The sequence below is a fragment of the Hemicordylus capensis genome, chromosome 6, assembly GCF_027244095.1.
Source record: "Hemicordylus capensis ecotype Gifberg chromosome 6, rHemCap1.1.pri, whole genome shotgun sequence".
NCBI lineage: Eukaryota > Metazoa > Chordata > Lepidosauria > Squamata > Cordylidae > Hemicordylus > Hemicordylus capensis.
In genome coordinates, this window is record NC_069662.1 from 44093687 (window position 1) to 44113847 (window position 20161).

The 20161-nt window shown below is 47.7% G+C and overlaps 1 protein-coding gene across 4 annotated transcripts in view; it reads right to left on the reverse strand.

Moving 5' to 3' along the window:
* The window catches only part of KCNH4 (potassium voltage-gated channel subfamily H member 4), a 67762-nt gene extending 53237 nt beyond the window's left edge, over positions 1-14525 (reverse strand). For all 4 annotated transcript variants that reach the window (XM_053258745.1, XM_053258744.1, XM_053258743.1 and 1 more), the window contains exon 1: positions 14221-14525. In XM_053258745.1, the coding sequence (XP_053114720.1) occupies positions 14221-14229 (9 nt within the window). In that variant the 5' untranslated portion in view covers positions 14230-14525. The remainder of the gene's footprint in view (positions 1-14220) is intronic.
* Between the last annotated feature and the right edge of the window lie 5636 nt (positions 14526-20161).

Here is a 20161-nt window from a genome sequence, read left to right on the forward strand (position 1 = left end):
ATATTAACTAACAATAAATAGATGCCTGTGTATGCCCGCATGAGCCAACAGCTAAAAAGGTCAGAGGTAGGGTACTGACAAAAGGGCTGAGGTGGGGGGGTGGCAGCAGGCAGGTGAGGGTGGCAGGAGGCATGGGGGTGTGTGCGCCTGCACTTGCAGCCCTGTGCCACATTTGCTGGCTGAAGCCGTCACCTCACCTGGCCTCATGAGGACGCCTCCCCTGAAAGAATCAGATTGAACCAGCCAGAGAGAGATAGACCAGAGAGCTATGAGTTGGCTGAAGGCGCATTAAGGTGTCTTTCCCTTTGGATATCCAATGTGAGGTAGCAGGTCTGTTACCTTGTAGGAATGCTACCTGGTAGGACTGCAGCAGACCTCGACTTATGCTTTTCTTGTATATTTGCAAATAAAGGAAATAGAACCATAACACTGTAGAGTTGGAAGGCATATAGGAGCACAGGAAGCAGACCATTGGCCCATCCAGTTCAGTATTGCTTACACTGATTGGCAGTGGCTCTCCAAGGTTTCAGGCTCAAGGATCTTTCCCGGCCCTAACTGGAGATGCCAGGGAGTGAACCTGGGACTGAGCTATGGCCTCATCTCCTAAGGGGAATATCTTACAATGCTTCCATGCAGTTACCCATCCAAATGCAAACCAAGATAGACCCTGCTTAGCAAATGGGGACAATTCATGCTCGCTGCCACAAGACCAGATTGGGTGACATTAAGAGAAGCAGAGGGTGAGGCAGACAGATCTGACCATGGAACACAGCCAGCCAGGGAGTTATCCTATGCAAGTCCAGCTGAAATGTGCGATGTTTCTGTTAGAAGTGAGAATTCTAAAGCATTGCTCTTAACACAGCAGTAACCTCTTCTGGCCACAAGAGGCATGATGAGATGTTAATAAGTTTGTCTTGATCAGTTAGAACTGTTCAGTTGTTGTTGAAGGCTATCACGCATCTTCATAAATATTTCTCTAAGGCATACCCATGGCTAATCCCATGCGTGGCAGCTCTAGCGAGAGTTCAGAGAGCTGCCAGATAGTCACGGGACAGGTAGGGGAAAGAAAATGGCGGTGGCGGCAGCCAGTGGGCAGGTGGATGGGCAAAAAATTGCGGCTGGCCAGCCGGCTGAAGAAAACAGTGGTGGGCGGGGAAACAGATGACTGACGGGAGGGCAGGGAAGGAAGAAGATGGCGGGCAGAGGGTGGGTGGGGAAACAAGAAGACGTCGGGCAGGGGAGGGCAGGGAAGGATGACGATGGCGGGCAGGGGGTGGGTGGGGAAGGACAAAGATGGCAGGCAGGGGGCGGGCAGGGAAACAGACTGCCGGCTGGTGGGGAAGGAAGAAGACGGAGGGCAGGAGGTGGGGGGGAGAAGATGGGTGGTGGTGGGAAATGCGACGGGGGCAGGCAGGCAAAAAAAGTGGCAATGGGGGGGGAGAAAGCAGCAGTGGTGAACTAGGGGCGCAGATGCTCTGCACTGGATCAGCTAGTTTGGGTATATTGTTCTATGCCTCTCTCAGTATGTGATGTTTTAGTTTCTTAATAAACCTTTATTTGTTTTTTGAACTCAACCTAATGTCCCAAGATGATCACTTGGGCTGAACATCTTTACCACCAGAGCATACTCTGCTGTATGAGGGCTTTAACGTTTCTTCTCACACCCCTCAACAGTTTCTATTGCGGCTTCTTGTAATGGCTTGGGTAAGACAGAACAGAATAGAACAGATACTTTATTGCGGTCATAGACCAATGCATAATAAAACATACATACATAAACATACATACTTGCAGAAACTCAACGAAGTAAATCACACAAATTGCAATGCAATATTAACAGATTAAACCTAAGACGGTTATGGGAAGCTCCAGACAGATCTTACTGGTAACCAAAAGGAACAGAGCACCCTCTATTACGATCATAGCACAAGAGTTGCAGAAAAAAGAAAGCAAAACATTACTGAAAAACTAAACGGATGTTACAAATGATATAACAGTACCTAGCTATTTTGTTAATTAGCTCATCATCAAGACTGGACAGTAAATACTTCAGATAGAAGTCATCCACGTGCCCAGGAAAACGTTGCAGCAAAGGGGACACTAATCTTAGGCGGGCATCCCTATAAAAGTTGCAATATAGGATAGTGTGGGCACTTGTCTCCACTTGACCAGACCCGCAGGGGCAAAGTCGGGCAGAGAGAGGGATGCAGAGAGAGGGTAAGACAGTGTCTCAGTTGATAAATAATAATACATAATAACTTTATATAGTTGCTCCATAAAAATGTTCTCTGGGCAGCTCACAAAAGAAAGTAAACTAAAGTGTGCCGTTGAGTCGGTGTCAACTCCTGGCAACCTCAGAGCCCTGTGGTTTTCTTTGGTAGAATACAGGAGGGGTTTCCCATTGCCTCCTCCTGTGCAGTATGAGATGATGCCTTTCAGCACCTTCCTATATCGCTGCTGCCCGATATAGATGTTTCCCACAATCTGGGAAACATACCAGCAGGGATTCGAACCGGCAGCCTCTGGCTTGCTAATCAAGTCATTTTCCCACTGCGCAAAACATATCACACTTAAAACATATAAAAATTAAAAGAAAACTTTAAAACATCAAAATTATGAACTTAAAATCTTTTTAAAAGACTGGGTAAACAAAAAGGATTTCACCTGGCACCTAAAAGACCATAATGTTGGCACCAGGTGAGGCTGCTCCACTGAAATGGCCCTCTCCCTCGTAACCACCTGCCTCACCTCATTTGGTGGGGGCACTTTGAGCAGGGCCTCTGAAGAAGATCTTATGGTCTGGGTAGGAGCATATGGGATAAGGTGCAGCCATTTAGGGCTTTAAAAGTCAAAACCAGCACTATCATGACCCACTAGTCCGGTCTGTCTCTTTCCCATTCTGCTGCCTTTAAAGACACTCCAAAATCCCCTGTCTGGAGCAACTGCCTCACCATGCCTCATGGCATGATTCTCCTTTGTGATGATTCCCCTTCTCCATCCCTGGGAGTTGATGCCTTGCCCACACCATGCCCACGGGGGGGGGGGGTGTTCTCCTCATCCCTCACCCTGATGCAAATGATTCTAGATCTCAGAGCTGACTGTGCAGTTTGCTTCCCAGAGACTCAGCAACTGCTGAGAGCGCGCACACACACGCACACACACACACCTGTCCCCTGCGGTGCTTGTGCTGCTGGTGGGGGAAGTGATGTGTCCTAAGTTGACTTGATCCATGTCAGAAGTCTTGAAGAGAAATTGGGATAATGAGTGAACTGGCCTGAATGCGTGTCCAAAGGGGTGGGGGGTGATGCTGACAGCACACTTGTTTTTCTCTGCCCCCACTCCAAATACAAACTTGTTGTATTGCTTAGAGTGCAATTTGAATGTTAAGGCTGCAGGCAAAACTTACTGCAGTGGCAATTCAGAACATACTTAGGGCTACGTTAGGCAAATCTGCATTTATTTTACATAATTCATTCTGAATCTAGAGCAAGTAACTAAGTAAAGAACTGAAGTCCACCCTCCCTCCCTCAGTGAATCAATGAGTGGGAGCATAGGAAATCAGGAACATAAGAAGCTGCCTTATACTGAACATTGGTCCATCTAGCTCAGTATTGTCTACACTGACTGGTAGTGGCTTCTCCAAGGTTTCAGGCAAAAGTTTCTCCCAGCCCTACCTGGAGATGCCACGGAGTGAACCTGGGACCTCTGAGCTACAGCCCCATTCCCTTAGGGGAAGATTTTACAGGAGACAGTGCTTACATGTAGTCACCCATCCAAATGCAAACCACAGCAGACCCTGCTAATCAAAGGGAACAATTCATGCTCAGTTCATCCACAAAACAGCTTTCTTCCTTCTGCTCAGTCACCTTCCTTCATTTCTGAGTTTTCACCAGACCCTGCCCACTTGTTTTGATATGTATCTTGGCCGCCTTAGGGACTAGACACTTAGTTTTTAAAGGAACGAAACAGCCTTGTGGGCTGTGATGGCAGAAGCATGAGAACACACAGCCTTTTCTATGGGAGGCTAGCAGGGGAGCTGGAAATTGAAGAGGCAGAGCAAGAGGCTGAGGGTGAGATGGATGGAGGAACATGATGTGTGGTGTGCCATAGCTGGGTCTAGGGGGAAAACAGAGGCCCATGGAATGAAGTCTTAGCAAAATATCAATTACAGAAGGGAAGCTGCTCCCCCTGTATTTTCCACTACAGCCAAAACTGTCACATTTTTCTGCCACCAACTAGAATCTCCATCAGCCCTTGCCTGGTGCAATCTCCTTCTGCTCCTTTGCTGCAAGCATGGCTTCTCCCATCTTTGCACAAGGATTTTCTGCCAGAGGATACACCATTTGCAGCCGCCCCCACACAGCCCTTCCAATTGGCTGTCCCTGTTTGATTAGGTGCTTTGTCCAGTGCTAATGGGGATGCTGCCACCTTGCTGGCAGGCGGAGCGCCAAAGCCAACAGATGGCCTTCAGCAGAGAAGGTGCCAAAGAGGACATTTGGGTGATGGATTTCCGCCCAGCAAGGTCAAAATGTTACCCTGAATAGGACCCACGTCTCTGTCCTCAGAGAAGGCCAGGAAATATATAACTTGCAGGAATGACAGAGGCATGGAGAGGGACCATGATCCCTCCCCCAGTCAATCCAGGACCCAGTGTGTTCTGTGCATGGAGGTGGTGCCTGGAAGGGAAACGGGGAGGTCCCTGGCCGGCAAATCACTCCAGTTCATTGGAGGCAAAATGAGGCGACTCCCTCAAGTGGTGGATCTGGGCCGCCATTCAGGGTGTTGGCATGGAAAGACAGGCAGTTAGGGGCCCATGGGGCACCACCCACTAGGAAGTTCTCTTGTGCAAGCACCCCTGGAATGTATGAGAGCAGTACAAGGGCATTGGGAAGTACTCTTGTGCAGTTCATTTCAGTGGGGCTTGTGCAGAAGAACAAGTAAGTTGTACCCCACCACCACCACACTGAGGGTGGCTTTTCTTCCTCAGGCATTAAAACATTTTGAATCGGTTCGGAGCACGGAAGCCAAGCCACAATCTGCTGGAGAACATCTGGAACCAAAAACACTTAAAGCATATTGTTGTACACACTAATCGTTGGTCCAGCCCTGCTACTATCACATCAAGTCAGGATGCAAGCCTGCATCCTGATTTCTATAGTGGTACTCAACACTGGAATATGCAATGTCATCATTAGGGTGGGCATGCCTCTGAGCATGAGCAGAGTGCTTTCTCCTCACTACTGAAGAATCCACAACCAGTCTTTATGCACAGCCATCTAAGCAGCCCCCCTGCCTTTGGGGCCTGCAAGGTATAACTTCCCTCTATGCTGGAGTCCTGGCAACTTTTTCATCATGAGCCCAAACTGCATTTGATGAGACGAATATCGCTGTTCACTAGCTACTTGTGGCCATGATTCCAATCTTGTGTTTTTTTTCTCTCTCTGGACCTGACGGGGGGGGCGCTTTCTCACCACTCTACTCCAACTCAGCTGGAGTTTAACTCTAGGTCACCTCAGGTCAGAGTTTGGATTAACTTGGGAGGGGCGAGTGTGTGTATGTGTGTGTGTGTGTGTATGTCAAAAAATAGTTTGCATCTGTAGCTAAGTCCAGTTTTTGGCTTCTAGGATGCAGGATTAGGGGGCTGCTTAGATGGCTGTGTATTAAAATGTGCACTCTCCGTGGTCCTGGACAGCTCTCTCTCCAGGGCTGGCTGGAACTGCAGCCTGTAAGCTGTACACTCCACGAGGACACAAATGAACTTTTGGGCAGAGCATAAGCACAGAATGGCTCATAAAAGAAGCTCCCCAGTGGTCTAGAAGCATGATTTGGGAGCAGTCCGAACATCATTGCTACCATGCAAAGCCGTTTAGATCCCAGTTCCTTATTTAGGTGTTGTTATATTCCTACGGGAATACGGAAGATGTATGGGGGAAGCAATGGATTGTGTTGGAGTTATAAGGAATAATCAAGGAAATTTGATTATATCTGATCAAGGACATTTGATTATATCTGATGGTAGTGTGACCAAGTTCAGATATATCGGATAATCAAACAATCAATAATTGGTTGTGAAATCACAGTTTCAAAATTGTGATTTTGAAATCACAAAACAACCCAATGGACACCCCAACGGCCTCTGTGTGTTACTTAAGGTTAGAAGAGCATAAAGATTGTTATTAACAAGTCATTTAATTTCAGCTAGAATCTAGCATGATGCTGGAAGCAAGAAGGATTGTCCTCTCATTTGTAAATCATTTGTAAATGAAAGGTTTGGAATCTAATGCTAATGTGATATGATTCCATATGATTCCCACATGGTCTTCCGTCCAGAGAGCTTTGAGGGCCAGATCCATTCAACTTCACCAATGAAACCATGTGGGTCACAATTTGTCTTCTACAATGGTACTGTTTTGACCACATGTAACCTAACTTGTCAGACAGGTCATAATCAACAAAGAAAATATTTTCTGCAAACAGTCCATTATCTGTAATACAAAAAATGCCCTCCCTTCCTATAGTTATATACTCTTGTGATTGTTATCTTGCAAGTTTGAATGACACCAGGCAAGAGTTCTGTGAAACTTGAAAGCTGGAACACTCTTATACCAATCTAGATTTCTCCAATGAAATCTTTTACATACTTTGCATTGCCTAGTCTTTGTGACTCACGTGGCTGCTACCATCTACTGAACTGCTAAGATGGAGACAGAGCCTGCCAAGAGCAGAGACATTCAGGCAACCCATCCCCAAAACACAGGATTGTATTGGACATGAAGTTGCTCTGATGGAGATTATCCAACTTCAGCCATTCATGCAGGATGCAAGGAAGGATGTGAATTGAAAATCCAAAGCAATTGAGCCAAAGGATGAATGAGCTTTGCAAGCAATGGGAAATTGTGCCTCTGCAGATTTGATGTTAATCTCCCAGTTAAAAGCCTTCTGTAACATGCTGCAGCCAAGCATGATCCACAAAAGGGTTCTCCGATTAGAGCTGAATAGGGAACCTTGGAGTCCTAGCTTCCAGCAATGCCTGCTGTCACAGCCTGCACAAGCTGCTGATGGAAACTGGGAGCCCTGGTTCCCAGCTTCCTTTTTTCTAACCCAGTAGGCACCAGTTCTGCTCTGAAGGATTCATCGTTCCCAAGATGACCTGCTTGCTTCCAAAATTGACTTTAGCTAGCCCCATCTCAATGCTGGTCGATTGCCACCGTCACAGCCCAGAAAGCCTTTCCTACTAAGCTCAGATGTGCAGAAACAGGCTGTGTCTAGTTAGTGAATGAAGGGACACATTCGGCACATACTCAGGAGCAGTTTTATTATATTATGCTTTGCATGTCACAGACTGGAAGTGCAGGTGAGCCCTGGTTCAAGTCACACTCTGGTCTCCGCTTGAACCATCGCTCACCCCTAGAACCCATTTTCAGCTCCAATGATTGACTCAAGAGGATGTGATGTAAAGTGAATTACTTGGGACATGTGCAAAATGCTTTCCCTCATCACTGAGTGACCACTACTAACTCACAATTCTGACATGAGGTCCCAGGGGCCTTAAAGAGAAAGGATGTGATTCCTAAACTCCTGGTAGCCCCCACACATCTAATTTTTGGAACGTGAGCCATGGGCTGAATCTAACCAGCTGTCTCTAGTAAACAACTTCAATCTAAAAGGAGATTTGGATAGTAGAGGCAAAGGTAAAGTGAGCTGAGTTAAATCGAAGCCGCTTCTCCTGTGCCAAGGGTACACAAAGCCCCAACTCAGGCCCTTACAACGGCGCAAGGGAGCTATCCAGGGTCCTGATCGGATGCTTCTGTAAGCACTAATTGGGAATCCTTTGGCAACATGAAAAAATCCCCTCAGATAACCAGACATAGCTTTCCTTTAGTAGATGACCCCCTTAAATCTGGACTCAGTGCCTGTCCACAGCCTTGCGCAAGCAATATTGGGTCTAATCCAGATTCATAGCATTCTAGACGCTAATGGAGATGAAGCGGAACACAGGTCCTTCTCCTTCCCTCTTCCTCACAGTTCATAAAAAACTTTTCTTTTTAGACATTCACACCAGATAGTTCTGGCTCCTGTGAGAAATAAGGGGAGGGGGAGAACGTTTCATTATGAAAGCTTTCCCCAGACAGCCCCAAAGGAAAATGCTAAATTAGTTTTCATTGATCTTTCTGGAAGCATTTAAATCCTCCTCCCCACCCCCACCCCTGGAATCCTCTTAAGGGAAAATCCTCTAGCCACAATATGGCATTTTAGTGTGTTTTTAAGAGAAAAACACACACACGATTACTACACCTTCCCTCCCCACCCATCTACCATTTTATTTATTTATTTTCTTTATCAAATTTGTAGACCACCCCAAACTTCCGTCTCTGGGCAGTTTATAACAACATAAAACAAATTAAAATGAAAACCTTAATTCAATTTAAAACCACAATCAAATTTAAAATGACGAGTCTTTATGGACTTTTAAAAAGTTGTCAGAGATGGGGAGCCTCTTATTTCAGCAGGGCGCCCATTCCAGTGTCTCGGGGCGGCAACCGAGAAGGCCTGTCCCTGTGTAGCCATTGATGATCTCAACGGGAGGTAGGGATCGTGGCGAAGACATTCTGTTAAATACCTAGGGCCTAAGTGGTTAAGGCCTTTCTAGATTATAACCAACACCTTGTATTTTGCCCCAGAACATGTTTTGAAAGCCAAGGCAAGGATATCAATGTGAATTAACAATAAGTACTTCTGCCCATATGCAGACTGCATTTCGAATACCACCAAGTATCTGAAACCCTTTAAGCTGCCCCACCATGTCAGTAATATAATGGGAGAAGAGGTAAGGGGCCCTTCATGCAATCGGGTAGACCCGACTCCCCCCAATTTTAGACCAGTCACAGCCCTCCTGTAGCCTTCTAAAAACATAGCTAAGGTAAGGAGGCCATCACAAAAGCTTAGGGTGCTGGGCCCTCTTTGGCTCCCCTGGAACTCAAACACTGCATGCACACATTTAGGATTAGGGAGTCGGATCTTCACAACAAACCAGGCTTGAGTCCCACTGCTCCTTCTTAAAAATTAACCATTTGTGCCAGGGGTTCAAGCCTTCCTAGAGACTCTTTCCTTTCACCTGAGATGTAAATGAACTAACTGCATTTTTCACATGGGAGAACATGAAAAGGCACTCTGCACAAGGGCAGAGGCACTCCTTGTTACATCCCATATTCCATTATTAAGCAAAGTCCAGTACTTAATATAGAAAATGAGTAGTGCTGGAGCTCAGGATTCACCTGGAAGTTCTGCCCCTGGAACTCACACAAAAGGAGACGTGCTGTGTTATTCCATAGTGGAGGGGAAATGCTCTTTGCCCAGGCATAGGTAGCTGCCTCAGACCAAGTCTGACCACTGAGCCATCAAGATCAGTGCTGTTGATTCTGACTGGAAACACTCCAGGGTTGCAGAGGATCTTTCCCAGAGATGTCGGGGACTGAACCTGGGACCTTCTGCATGCAAAGCAGATGCTCTTCCACTGAGCTGCAGTCCTTCCCAATGTGCCGGAGAACTCTTTTATGACTCTATACACTTCAGCAGGGTGCATGGGCATTCCAAAGATCTTTTGACAAGGGAAGGGTAAGTCCTGGCACACACACAGATCCTTGCCAAAGTCTATAGTGGAAACACTCCAGGCATATATTAAGGGTTGGCTAAAATCACATAGCCAGTATACATCTCCACGGGGGACATTATGCTAGTCTGTTACAGCAAAAACAACAAGGTGTATTTTGGCACCTAAAAGACCAACTAATTTACAGCGGCAAACCACAATATGTACTATAATTTGTACGTGTTGTACAAATAAATTATACCATAATTTACAAAATATGCTGAAATAAATGTCTTCATCCTTAAAGTGCTTCGTGACTTGCTTTCTTTTGCACTGGCTTTTTAAAAAAAGCAATGTCTTTTCTGAAGGCGAAGGTCTCCTAAGCCACATGTGTGTTGGGATTATGTACGCAATTTTCTTTTCTATTGGGCATGTTTATCACCCTTTCCTACAGTGAAAGCTGGCTTTAAAAACAGCACCATAAACCAGGAATGGCCAACTCAAGGCCCTCCAGCTGCTGTCAGACTACAACTCCCATAATCCCCACCTAGAATTCTGCAGCTAGGAATGATGGGAGCTGTAGTCCAATAACAGCCAGAGAGACTACAGTTGTCCACCTCTGCCATAAGCCAACCCCTTTAAAAGGATGAGGAATCTGTGCAGAGCTGTAGTGGGCTCCTCTCAATTACGAAGTGTTCTTTGGGCATTGGTATTGAACATTAGATGGAAAGACTAGCCAGGGACAGTCCAAGACATATTAGCACTTTGCATTCTAATGTTTGAGGATGAAGCTGTAGCTCCGTGTAGAACATCCCAGGGTCAATACAGGGCTGGAAAAGACTTGTATCTGAAACACTGGAGAGATGCTGCCAGTCAGAGTAGACAATACTGAGCTAGGTGGCCCAATGGTCTGACTCAGTATACAGCAGCTTCTTCTGTTCCTCCCCGTCCTGCTCCACAGATTAAAATGGAGCACAATCAACTAGGAATAAGATTCCAGATGAGTACACTTTGTCGTAAAGTAAAGTAAAGTAAAGAAAAGAGTGTTGTTGAGTCGGTGTCGGCTCCTGGAGACCACAGAGTCCTGTGGTTGTCTTTGGTAGAATACAGGAGGGGTTTACCATTGCCATCTTCCATGCAGTATGAGATGATGCCTTTCAGCATCTTCCTATATAACTGCTGTTCGATATTGGTGGGAAACATACCAGGGGAGATTTGAACTGGCAACCTCTGGCTTGCTAGTCAAGTCATTTCCCCGCTGCGCCATCAAGTGGTAGCCTTCTGGAAATGAACGTGTGCTCTGCTTTTGAGTGTTCAAAGCACTTCAGATGCATCACCTTAGTCCCCCTTACAACAGTCCTGCAAGGTGGGTTAGCATCTTTAATCCCCATCTTGGTGACTACACACAAGGTGCAGCTAAGAGCAATGGCTTGTCTCAGGCCACCTAATGGGCTCATGAGAGAACACACTTTTGAGCCAGGGAATTGCTGGATCAGAGCTCTTTCTTTTTTGTACAACTTCTCTGGGAAAATATCCTGAGAAGCCTGATGGAAATCAATTAGAGCTGCACAAGGGGAGTCTCAACAAGGTGAACAGGGCTTATGTGCAGCTGTCAGTTATTTCAGTGGGCCTTGTGCATAGGGACATAGGAAGCTGCCAAATACTGAGTCAGACCATAAGTCTATCTAGCTCAGTATTGTCTACACAGACTGGCAGCAGCTTCTCCAAAGTTGCAGGCAGGAATCTCTCTCAGCCCTATCTTGGAGATGCTGCCAGGGAGGGAACCTGGAACCTTCTCTGCTCTTCCCAGAGCGACTCCATCCCCAAGGGAAATATCTTACAGTGCTCACACATCAAGTCTCCCTTTCATATGCAACCAGGGCAGACCTTGCTTAGCTAAGGGGACAAGTCATGCTGGGAACCCCCCAGCTGATTATGCCCCATGAGTCAGATCTGTCTGTCACTCACCGTGACACCCTTAATGAGAAGTAACACAGTGCATTTGCTTTGCACGCACAAGGTTCTAGGTTCAATCTCTGCCATCGCCAAGAGCTCTACCAGACAGTGGTTTTACTTTGGAAGGGCAGGTGTGCATTCACATAACATCCAGATTTACCTTGAAGTCCCTGCAAGCTATTTGGGAGCAGCCCATACATGATTCGGGGGTTTCATTGAGCATTGGAGCTGAACCTGGTTTATGTCTGAGGTAAAAACTTCCACTTTTTGCATTGGGTTTTGGGGCAAATTTGTAATATCCGATATGCCTGGTAAGTCACAGTATTTCACCCCTCTGGGAAAGGCCCAGGTATGGTTGGGAATGATCCTTGTCTAAAATTCTGGAGAGTTGATGCCAGTTATGTGCAGATGATATAGAGCTAGATTAGCCAAAGCTGTGGCTCAATATATGGCACCTTCAGAAGTTCAGCCTCAGCTGAACTTATGTCCAGGGAGCTATTGTTATTATTATTACATTTATATCCCGCTTTTCCTCCAAGGAGCCCAGAGCAGTGTACTACATACTTGCATTTTCTCCTCACAACAACCCTGTGAAGTAGGTTAGGCTGAGAGAGACATGACTGGCCCAGAGTCACCCAGCGAGTATCATGGCTGAATGGGGATTTGAACTCGGGTCTCCCCGGTCCTAGTCCAGGACGAGCTAGGGAAGGGAAGGGGGGCGGGTTCAAACAGAAAATGCACACCAAGTATTCAGCTTGGTGAAGACAGCCAGCATGGTGTAGTGGTTAGAGTGCTGGACTAGGACCGGGGAGACCCGAGTTCAAATCTCCATTCAGCCATGATACTAGCTGGGTGACTCTTGGCCAGTCATGTCTCTCTCAGCCTAACCTACTTCACAGGTTGTTGTGAGGAGAAACCTAAGTTTGTAGTACACCGCTGTGGACTCCTTGGAGGAAGAGTGGGATATAACATGAAATAATAATAATAATAATTATTATTATTTCTTGTTTACACAGTCAGACAGGTGTTATTGACTGGTTTGTTTTATCCAGACATCGAGTCCTTCCCAAGGACCTGGGATGGCTGGATTTTATTGTCGTCGTCATCATCATCATCATCATCATCATCATCATCATTCATATCCAGGGGCATAGCTAGTGGAGAGGGGGCCAGTGTTCACCTCTCTCCCTGGCAGCCTCTCAGAGTGAGGAAGTTGATGAAGAAAATAGGGAGGGGTGGAGCTGGGGGCCCCAGGCTCTTTGAACCCATCTGCTCAATTATGGCTACACCCCTGTCATATCCTCTGATTTACAATCTTGGCCATCACCTCCTTCTCCTGATGATAATCACACGATCAGTACACACGGTGGCTTTACATAAATCAAAAAGAGGGGGTCCCTCCCTGCCCCCATGAGCGTACAATCGAAACGTCACCAGTACATGACAATAAAGGCAGCGAGAAGGGTAGCAAAGGTCTTTTTAATCCTAGGTGGGTGGGGGACCTTGCCGCGAGTTCATGTCGCCCTTTATTCCGAGTTAGGGTTGAGTTGAGCATTTCCAATGTTCCGGTGGAACTCTGAGGGGAGGGAGGGAGGGAACCAAAGAGCCTTTCCCCACCGCTGGCCCGTCTTAAAAGCCTCCCTGAAGCTGCTCTGCCCCATTCCAGTCCAGTTTCACACGTGCACGGTGCACCTAAAGACAGCTTAGCCGGGATGCTGCGCAACTAAGAAGTGCCACCACTGGTTTCCGTTCCTCCTGGACCGAAAGACGGTGGCGCATCTAAACACCATAGGATTGCGGGTGTCTGTGTGTGTTTGTGTGTGTGTGTAACCACAGAATAGACCGCAAGAGAGGTTTCTTTCTCTTGTAAGATACTCAGTAGCGCAGGGCGAAGCTGTCCGAGAAGGGAAGGGGGTCAGACGCCGGCCCCATCCTGATGCGGCGGGTGCCGTTCTCCACACAAAGACAAAGAGCGTCTCTCTTTGTTACCTCCAGGGATGGGAAGGGAGGGAAGGGAGGAGACTCGAGAGGAAGGAGACGCAACACAAAGCGGGGCGGAGGGGGGCGACGGTCGGCAGGCAAGCGAGAGAGCAGCGGAGGGCATCTTTATTGTTCTTCTGGGCTTGGGGCAGCAGATGCTGGGCGTCTGTCTGCCTCCCCCGGACAGGATCGGGGCCCCCAACTCGGTTTAGCTCAGGAAAGGCCCCCCCGCCTACAACCCAACACAGCTTGGCTTCCCTCCATCCCGAACTGTCCGACCATCCCCTCCGCTGAAGGAGAAGTCAGTGGGGAGGGCAGGGGGAGAGCATCAGCGCAAGATCCCTTCCCCGAAGCCTTCATCCCCCAGCCCCCTCCAACTAATGAGCCAAGCGCCCATCCCCGGGGCGTCAGGGCGCCTCCATCCTAGACGGAGCGCAACTTTTCTGTGGAGCGGAGGGAAGAGAAGATTCGGCGAGGACGAGGCTGCCAGGGCGGGCTGAGGGAGAGGGCTCCTTCTCCCCTTAGGGTTTTTTTTGGGGGGGGGGGCGGTAAACGCCTCCCCCCCCGCTCCCACGGAGTCCCAGAGAAGTCGTGAGGGACTTCCCTGCACCCCTCCCTCGGAGCGCTCTGGGCCGAGAAGCCCCCGCTAGTACCCCCCAGCCCCGGGGGGGCGTCCCAGAGGCGACTTAACTTACGTGTCCCATCGAACCTGTTGGCGATGTTGTCCAAGAAGGTGTTCTGCGGGGCCAGCAAGCCTTTCATCACCGGCATGGCGGCAGCACCACCATCGGCGCCCCCAGCCGCCGCCGCCGCCGCCCGAGGGAGGTGTGTGCGTGTGCGCGGCGGCGGTGCCGGGATCTAGGCGACGCCGCCGAGCCGGTCAGGCAGCAGCAGCAGCAGCAGCATCCCGGCCGGGGCTGGCGCGAGGCGAGAGGCGAGGCAGCTGCCACCGGAGCCCCCCAGCCCGCCTGCCTGCCTGCCTCCCTGCTGTCATCTCCCGCACCGCTAATCCCAGGCGTGCAATTAGCACAGAGCGGGCTGGGCGCGGGGGAAGCGGAGGGGAGGGGAGGGACCCAGGGCCATCCCGCCCAGATCGCCGCCTTGGCTGGCTCAGTCACTCGCTCACACCACCGCCAGCCGCGCCTGAGCGCTCCACGAGGGTCGGACTCCGCGCGCCCCGAGACCGAAGCGTCGCGCAAGGGACGCGCAGAGAGCTGCGGGGAGGTGCACACGCGCGCTCTTGCCACTGCGCACACCAACAGAGGCATGGAGGGCACATGCGATATAGCCTCCTTCCTTCCTTCCTTCTTCCCTCCTTCCTTCCTTCTTTCTTTTTCCTTCCTTCCTTTCACAAACGCTCCGTCGTGCAGCCGAGGAAGTGGCACTGAACCGCACTAGGTCGCATTACATATGTTGGCATTTAAGGTGCCACTCAGGCACTCCATTGCTTTTCCGGCAGCAGGGCAATCCCGCGGGATTTGTGGGTTGTTAGTGCTTCTGTAGAGCTGCGAAACTTGGCTGCTCCTTTTCTTTTGCTTTCCCTTTGACACCTTTGCCTGTAGGGTGACTTGCTGGAGGCTAGATTTCTGAAACCAAAATTGGGCGGGGGAGACATTTGTCTGGGGGGGACGCTTGCCTGCCGGTGCCCAGCCCCACCTCACCCCCGAGTGGACTCCTGGAGGGCTGTGCTGGTGGCACACAATGTGTCCTGGTGTGCAGGGTCAGCCCAATTGTATAGTGAGCTGCGCTGCCTGAAACGAAAAGAGTGCCCAGCACAGCTCCCTTCATGAACCGAGTGCATCCCAGAATCTTCAGTGGGACTGAACTGGAGGGGGTCCTGAAGCAGGCCCTCAGTTTGCACAGGAACACCCTTGGCCCTCTTCGTTGTAGGCAGCAAAGACTCTTCAGTGGGCCCTGCTGGGGTAGATTATGCAGCAGAGCAATTGAGGGAGGGGGTTAATAGGTGGGTGCTCCTGTTTTTTTGGCAGGGGTGCCACTGAAGGATGGTATTGGGGCAGTGACAGCTCCCCACCCCATGCTGTTGATCCCATAGGATTTGTTTCTCTCTAGGTACACATGTATCTCTGGTTGCTATGAAATAGCCAGAAGAACCACTCTTAGAATCACAGCGTCCCGCCCCCCCCCTCTTAAATGTGTACATAGGTATTAGAAACTTGCTGTAAATCTTACCCTCTTACATGAATATCTCCCCCCCCCCCAAACACACACATATATACAAGGAAAAGAAAACAAAGTCTGAAATGCCTTTGGGCAGGGGGCTGTAAATGAATAGAAGCTCTTTTGTTGTCTTTGGACTCTATTATTGTGATTCTTTCCTTCCCCATCCCTGTCCAGTGCCCAGTCATGATGCAAACAGACAGATCAAGACAGTTCACGCCAACCTGGATCTTCTCCCAGGCCTCCTTCGGTTATACTGAGGAATGGTTCCTTATCTTTGTAGAGCTGGCTGCCATACAGGTGTAGATGCAAACCAAGCAAACAAAACGTACAGAACAAGAAACTAATGTAAAATAATTAGGAAAAAGAAAAGGTTGTGCCGTCGAGTCAGTGTTGACTCCTGGCAACCACAGAGCCATATGGTTTTCTTGGCAGAATACAGGAGTGGTTTACCTTTACCTTCTCTATAAATGTTATAATAGGCTGCCAAAAATTCAGAATGTACCTGGAAATGGGTATATTAATATAATTTACAAGTTCTACATAGAACAACTACACACATTTAAAATCATACCGTTAAAACATTTCTGTGCAGACAACAATATAATACAAAATCACATAAAAGAATATATAAAAATGTCCCTGAATAGTCAAAGTAGGCTCACAGTGAGCCCAAATCCTTATGAAAACCGAATGCCTTTCCACTGAACAATAAGAAGTCTTTTCAAAGTGTAAGAGTCCTTTTCAGTGGGTCATTTCCAACAGGTCAGATGCGTTTCGACATATGTTTTCCTCAGTGACCCGTGCCTTCAGAAAAACATCACTTTTATAGACTTCTGTAGACAAACAACCAAATTATATGGAAGTTGCTATGATCCCCACACAATCCCTATCCTCATACATTCTGAATTTTTGGTAGCCCATTATTACATTAGTTTCTTGTTCTGGTCTTTTTTTCTTTTTTCTTTTGGCATCTACATTCTTTTTTGGATCAGCAATACACCCTACCTTGTGTTGTTTTTACTTTGCCATACAGGTGTGCCTGGCTTCAAACCTCATTTGAGCCAGTGTTGTAGAGACGCTCGTTCAGGCTGTATTCCACTTCGGGTTGTTTTTGTCTGTTTGCAGCTGTGCAGGCTAGCATTTAATTGGAAGAAAAATATTTGCCCCAGAAACCTGTTTTGAGTGACAGAACTCAGCCCTGCAATGTGTGAGGTTACAAGAGAGAGAAGAAGGAAGTGCCTTTGACTGTGTGCAGAGTTATTTTCTCTTATCATCGTGTACTGACTGCAATGCTAACCTCTCGTGCATCTGGGATTTTTGGAGCAGAACTACCAGGATACATGGTGGGGCTTTCAAGTAGGACTAAGCCCCAGCTCCTGTTTTGTGAGGTATCGGCCACTTCTCAGTTTGCTTAAGTGAGGATTGGGGTGTTTTATTATTTCTTATTTTCTTTATGCGGTTTCTATACCGCCCTTCCAAAAATGGCTTTTTCTTACACAGAGAAATGATAAATAAATAAGATGGATGGATCCCTGTCCCCAAAGGGCTCACAATCTAAAAGAAACATAAGACAGACACCAGCAACAGTCACTGGAAGGATGCTGTGCTGGGCAAGGATAGGGCCAGTTACTCTCCCCCTGCTAAATAAAGAGAATCACCACATTAAAAGGTGCTTCTTTGCCAAGTTAGCAGGGGAAGAGAGAATTCCAAGAATTAGTGGAAGAGAGAATTCCAGGTGACCCTTCTGTGGTGTTTATGACTCGTGTGCGGCTTAACTGTGCCAAGACTCTACTTTGGAATGTGTGAAGTAATAAAGAGAAAACATAATGTGCATGTGCAAAGTGTTTTGCCCTTGTTACTAATCCCTACCAAGGTCAGAGGGTGCAATAACTATTAGGCAAGCAGAGAGCAACTGCATCTCTCTTTTGGGCGATCAAGCTTAGAAACACACAAAAGGAACAGCTAAACAAAGAGATTCAGCGGAGCAAAAGCTTCCAGCTTTCTTTGCCAACACTGCCCTCTGGCTGCCGACCAATGCCAAGCTAATGAAGTTGTCCAAACTGGGATGCACTCGGGAAGGCTGCCCAGCCAGTCAGTGATGGATGAACGGAAACATCTGTTAGATAGGATACTGGAGACAGGCTCTTGCTCCTGGCCCTATCAGGACACAGAGGCTCATCTGGCTTAATAAGAAAATGCCATTGGCTCAAAAAGCCTTGGCAGGCACTGCTTGTCCTAGACAGGTAGTGATGAGGAAAGTGCAGGTTTGGACAGCAGGTTGACTGTCAAAGGAAGAGGTCTCCATTTGGAGAGAGAGAGAAAAATACTGCCCATAATAGCTCAGTGTAGACCAGGGACAAAGATCCTTTGAGTGGAGATGACTGAGACTGAAGTGGAGACCTGATCCCTGCCGTCAGTATTGGGAGATGCACGATAAAGATGTGACAGCGAAGAGCAGGCCAATTTCAGGTCCCATCATGTCCATGTCGGCTGTGTGTTCCTAAGTGTTTTTGCCCCTTCACATTTTGAGCCCTGCAGATAGAGAGTGACTCAGCCCCCACAGATGGAGCAAAGAGACACGCCCAAAGTCCAGTTCAGGCCTGCACAACAAGGCCCAGGGGCTAAATCTGGCCAGCAGGGAATTTTCTGCTGGTCCGCAGGTAGGAATATTCTGCAGCAACATCAGGAACTGAGGAATTCTTGGCTGGTCCAGCTGAAGAGGGCAATGGCTGCTTGAGATGAGATGGCCCCCATTCTTGGGTCAGAGACCATTGACACCGACCACCGCTCTTTTCCCTCACCTACCCCCTGACTCCAACCTTCTGCCTTCTCACATAATTAATTTTAAGGTAAAAATTAATGGACTGAACATTGACATCAACCCCTGCACACCAACTCATGGTTGGTTCTGGCCTCTTGGGGGCATTTGGGTTGTGCACCCCTGGTCTAGTCATAGGAGATGGGTGGATGTCCTGACCCCAGTGGGTTACAAAGAGGCATCTGAATAAAGATTCAAAAATAAGTCGATGCTGCTCTTATTGGTTTATTTTCCCCACCAGGGCCAGGTGGGATCATGCTTCACAAGCACAGAGCAACAGGTGAGCATCGTGATGTCCATTTCTCAAAAACGCTGCCTCTAGCCACAGTTCACTCGGGCTGAACACCAGCACCTCATCTGAAGGCCAGGTGTTCAGAGCTGGGATGTGTCAAGTATTAATAAAGAAAATGTCTTCAGAGAATGTGTAGTGTGCCCAGAGGAATATCTAGGGAAAATAGCGCCTAGGGCAAACACTGAAATTGCTCCCCCTGTCCAAACATCTGACAGCCATCTTTTAGATAACTTTACCATAATATCAGCTGAAAAATACAAGTCAAGCTCATTAATCTCTTAATATTTCAAAAACTATTTAGCAGTGGACGTAGCCAGACCAAAAAATGCTGGAAAACTACAAATTTCAGTATGCTGGGGCTCATGAAAGACCCAAGTACTATGTGGAGGTGTACTTGAAAAACTAAACAGAAGTGCCTGTCTAATTCTCTACTATGCATTGTAGCATCACTATTACATAAGTTTTAAAAATAAATGGAGAAATTGACTTTTCCCAGATACTCTGAAAATAATCAAAGGATATGCAGAGTAAACTGTGTCACTGCTTGGAATATATTCTAGTATTTCAGGCAGACAGTTAAAATGAGAGAAAGAGAGCAAGAAACTCCCAGTGGGCCTTAATACTAAGGATTTCACACTGATTCAAAGACATGCATGGTGGCCATTTTGTTTTGGTGGCCATTAAAAAAAATTTAATGGTACCCCCTCTTCAAGTGGTGCCCAGGGCACATGCCCTGCCTGCCCCACCATAGATACGCCCCTGTGTGTTCCTATCACAACTGGGGGAGAACAACTGGCCTATCCATCCCCAGCATAACATCTCTTCTCCAGTGGCTGTGCTGGTGTCTACCTTTTAAAGATTGTGAGTCCTTTGGGGACAGGGGCCATCTTATTTATTTATTTATATCTATGTAATCCCCTTGGAGAACTTTTGTTGAAAAGTGGTATATAAATATTCGTCGTATTCATAAGCAATTCACACACATCTGGAATGAAAGGGCAAGGCTTCCATTTGAAGGACACATTCATACAGGGTAGGGTTTTCAACAGATATTAGCCATGATACCAAAATGGATCCTCTCTGCACAAGGGCAGTATACCTCTGAGTGCCAGAAGCTGGGGACAACAGGGGAGAGGCTGTTGTCTTCATTGTCTGTTTAGTTCCTGGAGGCATCTGACTGGCTTCCCTTAAAAACTGGATGGACTAGATGGACTTTGCTGGGATCCAGCAATGGCGTTTTCCTAGTTGTTTGTTTATGCATTTATTCTAAAATGTTTATGATGCTTTTTGGCCCCAAAGGCCCTCAAGGTGACTCTTGCAAATAATAAAGTACAATGAACTGAAT